At 44.7% G+C, this 13440-nt stretch overlaps 1 protein-coding gene across 2 annotated transcripts in view; it reads right to left on the bottom strand.

Annotated features, from left to right (window-relative positions):
• Window positions 1-13199, bottom strand: part of UNC5C (unc-5 netrin receptor C) — a 245542-nt gene extending 232343 nt beyond the window's left edge. For both annotated transcript variants that reach the window (XM_032186568.1, XM_032186569.1), the window contains exon 1: window positions 12921-13199. In XM_032186568.1, the coding sequence (XP_032042459.1) occupies window positions 12921-13044 (124 nt within the window). In that variant the 5' untranslated portion in view covers window positions 13045-13199. The remainder of the gene's footprint in view (window positions 1-12920) is intronic.
• Between the last annotated feature and the right edge of the window lie 241 nt (window positions 13200-13440).

Raw genomic sequence — 13440 nt, 5'->3', positions numbered from 1 at the left:
CCCCAAATTTCTGTTGTAGACAGACTGTTGGTCTCCCTTCCCTTTTTCTATTGAAATACAGGCTCAAAGTCTTCCCAGCAAAACTGGGCCGAGTACACAGCACAAGTCTCCCAACGCTCGACTGCAAACTTCTGGTCACCTTAGGCTTTCACAGCCCTTTGGGGCTCTGAATTATCTACGTAAGAGTGTGAGTAGAAGCTGATTATGCACATGGTTCAGGTTTGGCATACAACAGACAGACATCCAGATGGATAAAAATAGCAGAACTTTCAGAAAGACAAAAAGTATTGGCATTGCAATGCTTTTTCCAATAAAAAAAAATCATGACTGTATTAGAGTCCCATGCCAATGTGAACAGCATCGCTTTCTTAGCTCCAGCATAATTCAATTACATAATTCTCCCAGCACATGAAAGTGTATATATTTATTTTTTTTTTATAAGCAAATACAATAATGATTTTTTTTAATAACTTACAGGAGGAATAGTGCAAGAGAGGAGGCAGAAACATATGGGAAAAGTCAATTTTGACCTATGTTTTATCCTTAAAACCCAAAAGTGGATTCAGTATTAAAATCAAAGCACTCTAAGTATATTGTGAAATATTTACAGCTGTTATTACTGCCTGATTCATGTGTGCCAGAGACCAGATTATTCAGACTGGTTTCACAAGCAATATGTTAGTAAACAGGATTTTGTTTGGTAATTATATTAAACATGTCCATATAAGCTTGGAATTAATTTCAAATGGTATTTTACTGTACTTGATAAAAGCACTAAGCAGCAAGAACTAATGATGGCAAGAAAAGTCTCCTCTCATTTTCAGTAAAGCTTTCCATGTGAAAATCTGTCAACATGAAAAAGTTACTGCTTGTAATGAAAGCCAGGCTTTAGTTCAGTAATATGTTTACATGTTATGTTCCAGAAGGGAAAAAAAATGCAATTGAATTACTCTCCTTAAAGTCTGTGGTTCACAAACACATGGTCTGCTCTGGGCACGCTACTAATGTCGACTCCTCCAGCCTGGGAAGAAAAAAATTCAAGCCAGCCTCATGACACATACGAGAGTTTTGCACTATTAACACGGTTTGTTAAGAGTTTAAGTGAGCCCTCTGGATGCGTTTGCAGGATTTTTGCTGTGGGTATGCCTACCCCGATCAGGTATTTAAGCTCTGCTCTTGTCAGTACTTGTACAAGGTTTCACTAATGGACTGATAATAGCAAAGAGGAGGTGGAGGGGGTTGTGAGCATGACAGCAAGCGACTAATTACCCCTCTGCTTCCAGCTCTCCCATTAGCTTACTAAACCACCCTTAGTCTGCCTCCACAAGGGCTTTATAGCACAATATCTGTTTTCAAAGCTGAATTCAAAACAACTTTTTAGGATTGCACTGATTGCCAAACCGAGTGTTAACCAGTGCTTCAGTGGGCCCCAAGACCAAAGCATGAGGTCCCTAGTCTGCTGGCTGCTTTTGAAGATAAATAACAAGTTAATTTCCACTCTTTTGACACCTGTCATGCTTCTTTTCAACAAACATGCACCATTTTCTCACCATGCTCCCCTGTCCTCCTCCTTTTGATATGCTGGTATGGGTAGATGCTATTTGCTGTACAAATGGTTAACTAGAACTGAAAGCTGTAGACATACAAACACAGTATCTTGACAAGCTAGACGTTTTCACACCACCACCATAATGAGACATATTTCCTAAATAATAGCCAGCAAATAACTTTTTTTTTTTTTTTTTTTTTTTTTTTTTAAATCCCATGGCAGCCCAGAGCTGCACATGACAAAGCATCCCACTGACTTCAGTAGAAACTTTTCCTGGACAAGGCCATAATCTATTTCAGAGTAAAGAACCAAACAGATAAACACCTCTGAGGTTATTCTGTGTTACAGAAGACTGTACCCTGGATTTGCTAATTTAGCTTAAATTCACAAACCTGACACTCCTTGCTTCTCTTGTAACTACTTTTGTTTCCTGTTAATGCAGCCAGATGGGAACTTTAGTTTGATTACAACTTTCCCTACTTTAATGTGAACTCTTCATCTTACTATTATCAGATGACATTTGCTTTCCCTAATGTACATACTTTTAGAAAAATTACAGAAGTGCTATTGCTGCATTACATGAAAAATTCCAATGTACATTTAGCTGACATAGCATCAGCTGCTGTTTAAACTGGGCTTAGCTAATGGACTTTTAATGTCAGTGGGGTTATGTGCAGTTACTGGCTATTAGCAGGAATGGGCCCTTTCTATAAAAATCACTTTTCCTCAAGCGTGTTGTTTGAACATTCCTTCCTCTGATTTAGTGACTGTCACCAAATACAAAACAAATGCAAGGACGCTGGAATCTACTGTTATCTTTAAAAGCAACTTAACCTTAGCCCAGTCTCCATGAGCAACATACATGTCCTGCATTGGTAGTGGCAGATATAGAAACAGGAAAAAAAAAAAAAAAAAGAAAAAAAAAAAAGAAGAAAAAGAAAAAAAAAAAAGAAAAGAAAAAGAAAAAAGGACAAAAGACCAAATTTTTCTTGTCTTTTGCAGGTGAGTAAATCCCAAGCAATCCAGTGAAACTAATGAGATAGAAAGCAAAATTTGATCTAGTTATTGTCATCTGTTGATTTCCCCAAGAGAAAAGATCTTTGTGATGAAACCAAGTTCTCATCAAATAAGCTCATCAGTAAAATGTTAGCAGATGAATACTTCACACAATGTCACTTTGTCATTTTAATTCAGTTTTCTCCCTAAATGTTTCTTATAAATGCAAATTTAAGACTTTCCACTGGAGACTGCAAAATGATAGAAATGTTTACAAAGCTAGTAAATAAATTAGCACTTGTGTTTTCAAGATTTGGTGGGTTTTATCCAATAAGCTATGTTTAATACACAAGATGTACTCAGGACTCGTAAAGCACAAAAGCTAGCAAAAGCTGAACAATTTTGCCTTTTTACTGTGCTTGTGAAAGGGAGACGGCACTTCTCATTCCACAGCCTAACCCAGGATAATTACCACTTTCGTTACCAGCTACCAGGTTACATTTCTAACTCCAGCCTCAGAAGCCCATGCTTTTAGAAGTAGAGGGCTTTAGCTCAAAAGCAACTGACTGCTGAGGCAGGAAATTGCCATGCATTCGTGTGTAATAGATATTTATGTAGGTATCTGCCTACAGCTGGTGACATTTGGCTGTCAGTGTTCCTACCTGTGACAAAACCCAAGAGAAAAAAAATAATGTGACAAAGCCCAAGAGAAAAAAAAAATACCTGGAAGAACCTCAACAACAGGTTTTCAAGTAGGGCATGGTATTCATCTCACTACAGCAGAGCCACATCATGACACGTAGGTGGAATTGTACAAATTATTGAGTTTAAAACAAACAAACAAACAAACAAAAAAAAACAACACACACAACCAAACTTGCCAGCAAAGGAAGGCCAGATCAAGGTCTGTACATCCTGGAGACTCACACTCTTGTGTTGACATATTTTTAACCCAGAACCAGCTCAGCCCCTGTGTCCTGGCTTTGAAATTAATGGAGCTATATTTTTTGTTGGCCACAACCTGGTCTCATATAGTGTAAGTCTCTCCCTGATATAAGTACTGGGGTGGTGGTGGTGGAAATAAAGGAAACCAATAGTTCACTGACACCTCAAGTACTGAACTTTCTAGCTACAAACTTCCTAGTTACTTCATAGCTATGAAATTAGGAATTTCCTATTTTCTAAGGTGCAGTTATTTTAAATGAGGAAGAAAAGGAAAAACAGCACTTGCATCCTTGTCAGCACAGATATGCCGCATAAGAAGATCGCTGCATTTTATTTCAGCAAGAGACTGAAAAAGTTACCCTCACCTTCAGAAACTGGTGAGGAAGCAGAAAGGAAGTCCCTAAGCTATGTTTGCAACATCTGCATGAAAGGAATTTTTAATGGGCATGATGATTTGCCAAAAACTAGCGCAGCTTTTGGGCCAAAGAGCTTACAGCAAGGAATACTAGTAATTCATGAGCCAATTCAGTGAGAACAGCACTGGTACAAGGGCACATTCTGCACCGTTTAATTATAACCCCATCCCTTAACTGGACAGACCTCGGATTTTCCGTAATAAACTCAGATTTTCAGATCTGCAGTGACCAAGTTTGAGAGGGGAAACTTTATCTCCTCCTAGCTGAAAACACTAGCGAGTTTTGTCCTAATCCTAAAAGAAAAGCCCAAGCCACAGAGGTTTCACTGTAGTCTCAGCTGGCTGTAGACAATCCAAAATCTCAGCCTGGACACCTCGCTGCTATGCTTTTGGCTCTGGTTGCTGTTGGAAGGCGTGGATGCCGTATGACTGAGAGGCGAAAGGAATACATGTGCTAACTCCATGAGTAGCCAGCAAAACTGGGAGATACGTTATTGAAAGGGGAAATTAATTCAGACCAAGAGAGTGTGCATGTGTGTACTCTGAATTACTCCCAGCAAATAGGAGCAACTCTGTTTCAGTCCGTGTAGGCAAATCGGACACATGAGAACAGAATCAGTCTCACTTGCTATTTTGTCCCACTTCGTATTCCTCAATTTTGATATGAATGAACTGCAATTAACCTCATTCAGAGAGACTATATCATCATTTTCTTTAAATATGTAAACTTCTGAGTATAAACATATGTTGGGACTGAATAAGACAAGCTACGTATCTATACGATACATAAACACACCAAACATCATAAGGGTAGAGCAATTCACATTCCAAGCATTATTTTAGCAAGTTTATGGTTAGAATATACCTCTCAAAGAATCTCCGAATTTCTAATAATCTCATAGTGATCGCTTCTCCCTGCCTCGCATGATATGTACTAAATTCAAGCAAAGAAACATCTGTGGAAAAAAGATGAGTTCAAACAAGTTTCCAAAACTATGGCAATGGAGTCAAACACTTTTGACAGATCAGTCAAGGTTTACTTGCCTGTTCCCTCCTCTCTAGCTGATGAAATTCAAGATTTCTCAAACAATCGCATCCAAGCACTCAGGGGACCAAGGAAAATGTGCAAGCTTTCCTTTCTCTCAAAGGATACACCATTAATCCACAGAGCTTAACGTTTCAACCTCTCACTCAATATGAGGCTAAGAAATAAAGCTACTTTACTTCTTGAAAATAACTAAAAAGGGATTGGGAGGAACTACCTAACAAGAAAATGCTCAGCTGTTGCCAGGCCAGTAAAATCTTTCCAAGCTCCTTAGCATTACTGTTGATAATGTTACCTCCAGGAGAGAAAAAAGCCGTTGATTTAATTGCCTGGGTAACCTCATAGCTTGTGCCACTGGTAAGGCAGCAAGGTCCTTTGGAGCGTAAGTTGCTTCATTCAGATGAACGACGTACAGTTGAATAAGATATTCCTGAGTTAAAGAATAAAACAAAACGAAACAAATCCACCCTAGGCGGTGATCCTTATTCCATTTACAGCTGTGTTGCAGTCCTCCGCAGGATCTGCTATCACTCCATGCAAATTTGGGATAATGCTGTGCATTTCACAGGAGTAAATGAGCCCACCCTAAATATCTGCCAATGTAAAGACACAGCTTCCAGGAAGCATCCTTATTCTGAGCGATGGCGTGTGGGTTTGCCCTTCATTTTTTATACATTTCTTGAGATAACAGCATATATAAGCAAACTGCTGAGGGAACCCAGAAACTTCAACATTGGGAAAGCATTTGAGAGCCTTATGTAGCGTGGCCTCTGCAGCCCCCATCTTTGGCCTTGGCTGAGAAGTAGAAGGAGGGACCGCAGCACCAAACACCACCTCTGGCATTCAGAAGCCTCCAGTTCTCACTTTGGCTTCCACACACATTTGCTCCGCACCCTTAGGTGATTCACCTTACATCTCTCCACCAAACAGAGATAAAAACAGCTGTCCTCCCAGTTCAGCAAGACAGATTAAAAATTAGGAAATTAATGGGATGTGACAAATGAGAGCCTCCCATTATCTCCAGCAATCCAACCACGTAGCAAAGCCATCCTGAAAAGGCAACCTCAGATGTCCCCCATCACTGCCACTAGCTGATGTGAGCATACACAACTTATTTGCTGTCTCCTCCTTGCTCTGCCAATGTAGGACTCATAACAAAGGAAATTTGAAGAGGCACTAAGCAATGCTGTATTGCATACTAGTGTATGGGAAGCCCCTGCTTTTATGGGATTGCTGCACACCCACACAAGCTAGAGCAGCTGGGAGAGCTGTATTTGGGGAATGGCAAGGGCAGTCCCCTAAACCCAGTGCTGCCTGTCCTTCCCGAGTCAGGCACCATGGCGAATCTGGGTCTCTCCACCTCAGTCTGTATCAGAGTCCAATCAGTGCAATAAAAAAAAAGAGGATGAGACCTAGAAAGTGCTGTAAATGTGTGCCTTAACCAGTGCCGAACCAGGACTATAAGTCAAGTTTAACAGAGTTTTTTTGGAAGGCTGGTTGGACTTTTTTGAGAAATGGAAATGAAAGCTGTTATTGTCAGAAGATTCCATAACTTTTTTATTTCTCATTTTTACTGAGCATCTGAGAGATTTTCAGACGGGGTATGTAAAAACAGTTTGGCCAGCATGGCAAATATTTGATGCATTATTGACCTTTTCACTAAAATAACTGAATCTCTTCTGGTTTTGATTAGGGTTTCTTTTCTTTTTTCTTTCTTTTTTTTTTTTTTTTTAAACTCACCCCCCTTCCCCAGTGCAAATAAACAAAATTGATTTCTTCTCCCCCCATGGAGCTTTCCATATTGATAAAAAGGTTGGTTTTAAGTGAAACTGTTTTTACATTAAGCTTTTTTTTTTTTTTTTTTTTTTTTTTTTCCACCGGCTCAAGCTTTTGGATAATAACATGCCAAGCTATAAAGGGACTCCCCAAATCCCAGTGTTTGGTGAATTAGGAGGAAATCCCATGCTTCCTGCTTAACGTACGTGCGATGCGATTTGGGATGGAGTTATGAAAGCAAACAGGAAGCTGTTCTTGTGATGACTACCTAGGGGGAAGGCTATGCACGAGCATCTCCGAGGTTACGGCAAGCTGGGAAAACCTCTGGCAGCTCTTGCCCAGCACTGTGAGTCGCTGTGCCTTACTTGTGAATGCTGTTTGGATCAGCAGAGCCAGCCTGGAGGAAAGTGACGGGAACACAACCACAGTTTGGGGCTTTCCTTCACCTTTTCCAGCAAGTGTGCATGCCCACGGCTTACAGTCAGATTTATGCCACGTGTCTACCCTCAAAAGATGGATCTAAACAGAAAAGAAAACACACCACACAACTGATGTTCTGCAAAATGTTTAAGCATACCCATTATAAAACCAATGACAATGCTAAATACATCCTCTCTCTATCACACTGCCAGAGTTTGGGGTTGGAATATCTGCAGACGACCTCATTAAATAAAATAGAGAGAAACAAAAAACAAAGTACATGCAAAATTAAGGGGTATGTTGTTTCCATTTGTTCAATGCAAGCTGCTTCATAACCTTTTCCATTTTGACCATAATTTCAAATGCTTGCTTACAAATGATGCAAATTAAGTCTGCCTTTGCATACAGTTGGCCTCCCAGAAGACTCAATCCCATTTCCTTCAGATCACCTCTTGGATAATGTTATGATGGAAAGCTCCAGGGGCGCCTGCTCCCGAGACTGGACTCTACGGAGCACACACAATAAATCACTTCAAACACCGCCATCCCTTCAGTCCTTGGAAGCAGTTAGCACTGAACTGTGCCTCTGTACAACGTTGTTCTGCAGTTCTGTTGACGAAGGTTGTAGCCAACTGGAAAACCGCCGCGTGTCTCTTATCCCTAACAGTTAATCCTTGACTTAGGCTTTAAAAGCTCGCGCTGTTTTATACCTCTGAGTTGAACGTGGAAGCGAAGATGGCTAATGAAAATGACAGGCAATGTAATTACTGCTTTATTGGCACCAGTGCCAAGATCTCTGCCTGCTAAACTGGAATACCTCCACTGGGTGGCTAACAATGCGTGCACTTCGCTAATATATGCTCCTCTCCCCACCTAGAAGGGACGACAGACAGAGGGGGAAAGGCAATGACATTTTATTTTATTACAGTGCCATATACATGTATGAAACATATTGCACAAGAAGGGCACTCGTGATTAAATGAACCTTTATTTCAAAGGTCTGACATGTTTTAGATGACAAACCAGTGATCTGAATGCTTGAGACTCACATTGAGTCAAATCCTATTTGTCTAAATGCCAGCTAACCATCCACTATTTTGAAGTTTACTTAGAAAAATCACCATTATTATCAATTAAAACATATGTTTATTATAAGATACAAAAGCGACTGTTGTTTCCCTTTTTCCAGAACTTGGGAACCGGATTCCTCAAAAATCCAATGATTTAAAAATCCAGAAAGACACCAGAAAGCAAGAAACATATAAATCAGGTTACTCCAAACAAGCCTACCTAGCTGATAGCCTGAAATAAGAGCAGCTTCACTTTTCAAACCACAACTCTCCTCAGTGTTTTCCATACACACAAAACTAATCATACACAGCTCAGAAATACTCAATTACTGGCCTACCAGCCTGAGCTCCTCTCACCTACCATGAGAACTGATGCTGCTCTGTGTCCTGTTCAACTGAACTGGGCAGACTCTGCCTCTAAACATCAGTCTTCTACTTGTGCAAAAATCAAGGTATTTATCTGAAAATGCCCAATAAATATAACCCACATTTTCTTCTCTCTTGCTGTGCAGACCAGCTATGGAAGTGATTTGCCTGGCTTTGGAACACGGCTGTCAGACGTGCTGTGTTTGGAAAATCAAATTAGGAAAATCTTTTTAATAGGGTTAATGCTCTTTCCTGTTTCTGAGTTTGGATGTCACACACAAAGTGAGTCCCAAATTATGGTGAATATGGTTTGAAATTATTATGAAAAAAAAAAAAAAAAAAAAAAAAAATTTGTGTGACAAAGGGTCCATATAAAATAACTGAGTGTAAACATGCAGGGTGAAATGCTGAGATGCACTAGCGCATGCTTACCACACAGAAGAATGACAAGGACAGTAATGCTGAAAATCCATCAGAAGGGGGCTGTATTTGATGCATTTTTTTTTTTTTTTTTAATAACTGTTGTAACTGGCTACTGAAGGCTGATGGAACAAACGCCCAGATTCTGACTCCCTTATTCCCAGGGAGAAGCTCTCTCCTCCACAGACGGATCTCTCGACTTCATTTTAACCCTGCTGAAATCACACCTCAGCCAGCCAAGGCAACCTGGCGGGGCCACCTTTCTTTCAGTGAAGCCTCCTGCAGTCCTAAAATGTTCCTGGGGATGAGCAAGGGCTGCAACATCCGGCCCAAACTCGTGAACATCCCTGAGATCTGCAAGAGCACGTCCCTTTAGAACAGATTAATGTTCCGAATGAGTTTATCTGTTCGCAGTGAAATACTGCTTGGCTTTACTGATGCAAATACAATTACATCCACACGACCAAATACAAGGGGTCCACTGATGCATCAAGAGAATTAAATCCATTTCCCCCCCTTTTTTCAACGAGATGCATTTAGGTATTTAATCACGAAGTGCATCCCCAAAAGGTTAGTACGTTCACATGTTGTGTTTCACTTTTTCCACACCAAGCATTTTCAAACTGCTGCTGTTGCTAATAAAGGCTGTGCTGGGGTAGGACAAATATCTGCACATATGGCTCTTTTAGAGTTTTCTTCTTAAATTATCAGTTTAATTTAATTAGGTTTGAGGGGTTAAGCATCAAAAATGTAGTAATTTGTTGTAAAGGAAAAACTGAAACAAAAACTGATTAATGTGCAGCCCTTTGACTTTTCTATCCATCTCTTACACCTTCAGTATCAGTCTGTATGGCTTGTCACTGCAGATATGTAGCCCACCCTCCCTCTTGTCCCACCTAACCCTCAAAAGAGAGTGGGGCCACAGGAAAAAGTTCTTCAAACACTTTTACTACCCAGATGACTGCTGGAAAAGTTGCTCTGTGGGCAGATAGCACCGAGATGTTGGGCACAGGTTGGTGCTTGGGTCCAGAGGTGGTTGCTCTTCTTTTTCACACATTGGGGCAATTGAATTCTCCTTCTGATGTGGCTTTTTATAGTGGTGTAATGGATATGGCAAACAACACATCAGAGTTGGTTTTGGCTTAATAATCCCCCTGGCCCCATTCACCCCCCTTTAAAAGTTACGGGCTCTCTCCAACATTGGGCCATTTCCTGTTCTCTCCTGATAACAACGGAAAAATACTTGAGACAGCTTCAGATAATAAGATAAGAAATGCTAATAAAAAAGTGTATTTAGGTCTGCTGAACAGCTTACAGGAGGATTCTGGGATGCAGCGATACGAATCTGTCTTTAAGGAAGCGTGGAGGCTGGTCCACCAAATACTCAATTGTTAAATTTATTTTCCAAAAAGCAATGGAAAAGGAAAGCATGAAAGCAGAAGCCCCAACAATGCCCACAGCTTCCCTAGCCTGCTTCAAAAGATAAAGCTGGTTGAAGAACGGAGAAGAAAAGCAAAATGAGAAATAGCATTAGCAGCAAGTACTGGGAAAAAAAAAATGTATAGAGCCTTGTTCTCTTCCCATCCCCACCTCTTAAAATCATAGCTACGTGGCAGTGGTTGCGGTTTGCAGACACCCCTTTAAGGTTGTTTTGGGGTTGTTTTTTTCCTTTTCAAGGTATCACAGGTGAAGACTGAATTGTTTGCATGATTAAAACCAAGCCAGCTGGCTCCAGACCCACTGAAAATCAGAAGACCAACAAAAACACGAGCAGAGTGGTTCCATTTTGGAGGAGATGGACCAGCTGGAGGAAGACTGGAGAATGGGGTTGGGTAAGGATCTCTTTAATGTTTGTGCATTTTTGGAAATATATAAATAAAGCAGTGGTGAAACTTTGCCCAGTGCTATATGGTGAGAAAAATTCCTGAAGAGGGCATAGTTAAACTGTTGATTCATTGCCTTACAGAAGCACTACGTATACACACATGAAGATCACCAAGGCAAACACTGCTCAGACAATCCCCCAGCTCTGGGAAAGATGCCAAAACCAGGTCTGCACCCAAACCCTGCACCCACTTCCAGCAAACAGGAAATGAAAATAAAAGCGGGCATGGAAAAATGACTCAAAACCAAAAGATTACCTCCCGGCCACAGTCCCCGTTTTTTCCACCTGGTTGTGGAAAGTTTGTGACGTGGCAAACAATGGAAAACGGTGCTGGGGACCTCTTGCTCCCTCTCTCAGTACATCAGCACACCTGCACCCACCAGAGATCCTGAACCCATGCCTTCCAGCCCAGCATCCACACAGGCACCATCCCAGAATCAGGGCCCTCGACTTTTTCCCCTTTCCCCTCTTCTTTCTCCCATCTCCTCATCTCCCCTCTCCCCAGGTGTGTGTGCATCCTTCCTGCCCAGCAGCATTGCATTACACACGTGTGGCAGTGAGAGGCCATCGGAGCGGGTGTGGGTGCCCTGTGGTGGGGAGACGTGCGGTCTGAAGCAGCTAGAGACACAGCACGTCCCTTCTTCCCCTCTCGGGCCATCTGTCACGTGAATTCGGGGCTCCTTTCTGTGCCAGGTCCAGCCACCCGTGGGGCTCTTCTCCCTTTCACACCCCCTGTCTGCACAGACTGACACACAGGCACTGACATCTCGGTCTACACGCACGCTGTGCTAATAAAACCTCTAAAAACAAAAAGTCAAGCCTGCCCAATCTCCACCACGAAACCAAGCAGGGAAAGAAAACGATGCAGAAATGTGACACGGCGCATAATGAATTCCGTACTCCCATTCTCTGCAACCTCCTTTTCATGACCAGGTTTCTGATATCCCCACGAGATAAATGCCCGGCACATTAAGGAAACATGACTCTGAGGACGGAGCAAGTACCAGCGGGGAAGGGATACGCGCAGTGACATGCACAGACACGATGTAGGGCGCATCCAGCCCCTGCCAGCAAGCCTACGGCTCCTGAAACCCTGCCGGGGCAGCGGCACTCACAGCAACCCACACGGCTCTCCGGGCAGAAAGGCCAGGGCAGAGCGTGCCTTGTAATGGCCGGGTGAGAGCCCGGGGTCAGGTCTGTGTGGCCGTCTCAAGTGCCTCTCATCGGGGATGCTGGGGGGAGAAAAGCAGCATTCTTCCACTCGCGTTACGCTAGCACCTCCAAATCAAGGCTTCGGTGCGCGCTGTGATTTCCTGGTGGCATATAGGGGGAAAAAAAAAAAAAAAATCGGCTTCTAAAATTCCTTCCTCTCGCTACCCGTGTCACCAGGAATTTGCAAACGCTTTACTGAAGCTGAACATCCTTGCCGTGTGCGGTTGTGCCCACATGCAGCAGCAACCTCCCTCTCCCCGGCGCTGAGGAGCTCGCAGAAAAGTATTTCCCAGCAGAAGCCACCATTTCCACTTGAGCTCTAACTCCCGGGAAGAGAGGAGAAAAGCACCGAGAAAGTTTTATCTGGCAGCGGCTCGCACGAGAAGAAGCCTCCCGCTGTGCCTGCCTGCCCTGCGGCAGCCCCAGCCGGTGCCACCGCGCCGGGGCTCTTTGTGATGCTCCCCACACATCCCCGGGGCGGACGGCGGAGCGAGGCACTCTCCCTCTGGCAGGGGCACCGACACCCAGGCGCTGGCAGAGACGGATTTAGCAGTCCTCCGGCGCAGGGGGGAATAAAAATAAAGGCGACGCCGCGGCTCCCTCCGGCTCCATAGCGCTCCGGGGCGTGCGCCCGCAAGCGGAGCCCGGCGGGGCTGGAGCTGCCGCTGCCCCCCGGCTCCCCCGGACCCTCTCCGGTCCCACGCCGCTTCCCGGGGACCCTCCCCACGCCCGTGCCCGGACGGGGCGGCTCACGGGTGGCGAGAAAACCCCTCCTGGCCTCGGCACCCCGCAGGTCTCCCCCTCCCGCTCCGCTGCCTCACCTTGCGCGGCGGAGCCGGGCCGGCTGGCCCCCAGGACGGCCAGCGCGGGGAGCACCACGGTGTGCAGCAGGTATCCCAGTCCCAGCCCGCAGCGGGCCGCCGTGCCCTCCAGCCCCTTCCCCATGGCCGGAGCGCGGAGCGCCGCTTCCCGGAGGCGCTCAGGCTGCGCGGGGGGCGGCTCCGCTGGCCGGGGGGGGGCAGCGGCACTGCATGGCCGGGCGCGGAGGGGCGCGGAGCGCGGCGGAGAGATGCTTTCCCGAGGGCTGCGAGGCACGGCGAGGCTCGGCACGGCACGGCACGGCGAGGCTGGGCACGGCTCGGCTCGGCTCGGCTCGGCACGGCTGCCTCCAGCCCGCAACCCGCGGGGCGGGGACGGGCGGGGGCCGGGCCGGGCCGGGCTGGGGAGAGGGGCTGCGCCGCCCGCCTGCGATCAAATGCGAGCAGGAGCCGAGGAGCGAACCCAGAGGGAAAGGGGGCGGGGGAGGCTGGGAACCACCCGCCGCAGACCGGCCCCCGCCGC

This window comes from Aythya fuligula, chromosome 4 (assembly GCF_009819795.1).
Source record: "Aythya fuligula isolate bAytFul2 chromosome 4, bAytFul2.pri, whole genome shotgun sequence".
In the NCBI taxonomy this organism is placed as follows: Eukaryota; Metazoa; Chordata; class Aves; order Anseriformes; family Anatidae; genus Aythya; species Aythya fuligula.
The sequence above is the reverse complement of the archived record's forward strand: the minus strand, read 5'-3'. Positions and strand labels throughout refer to the sequence as shown.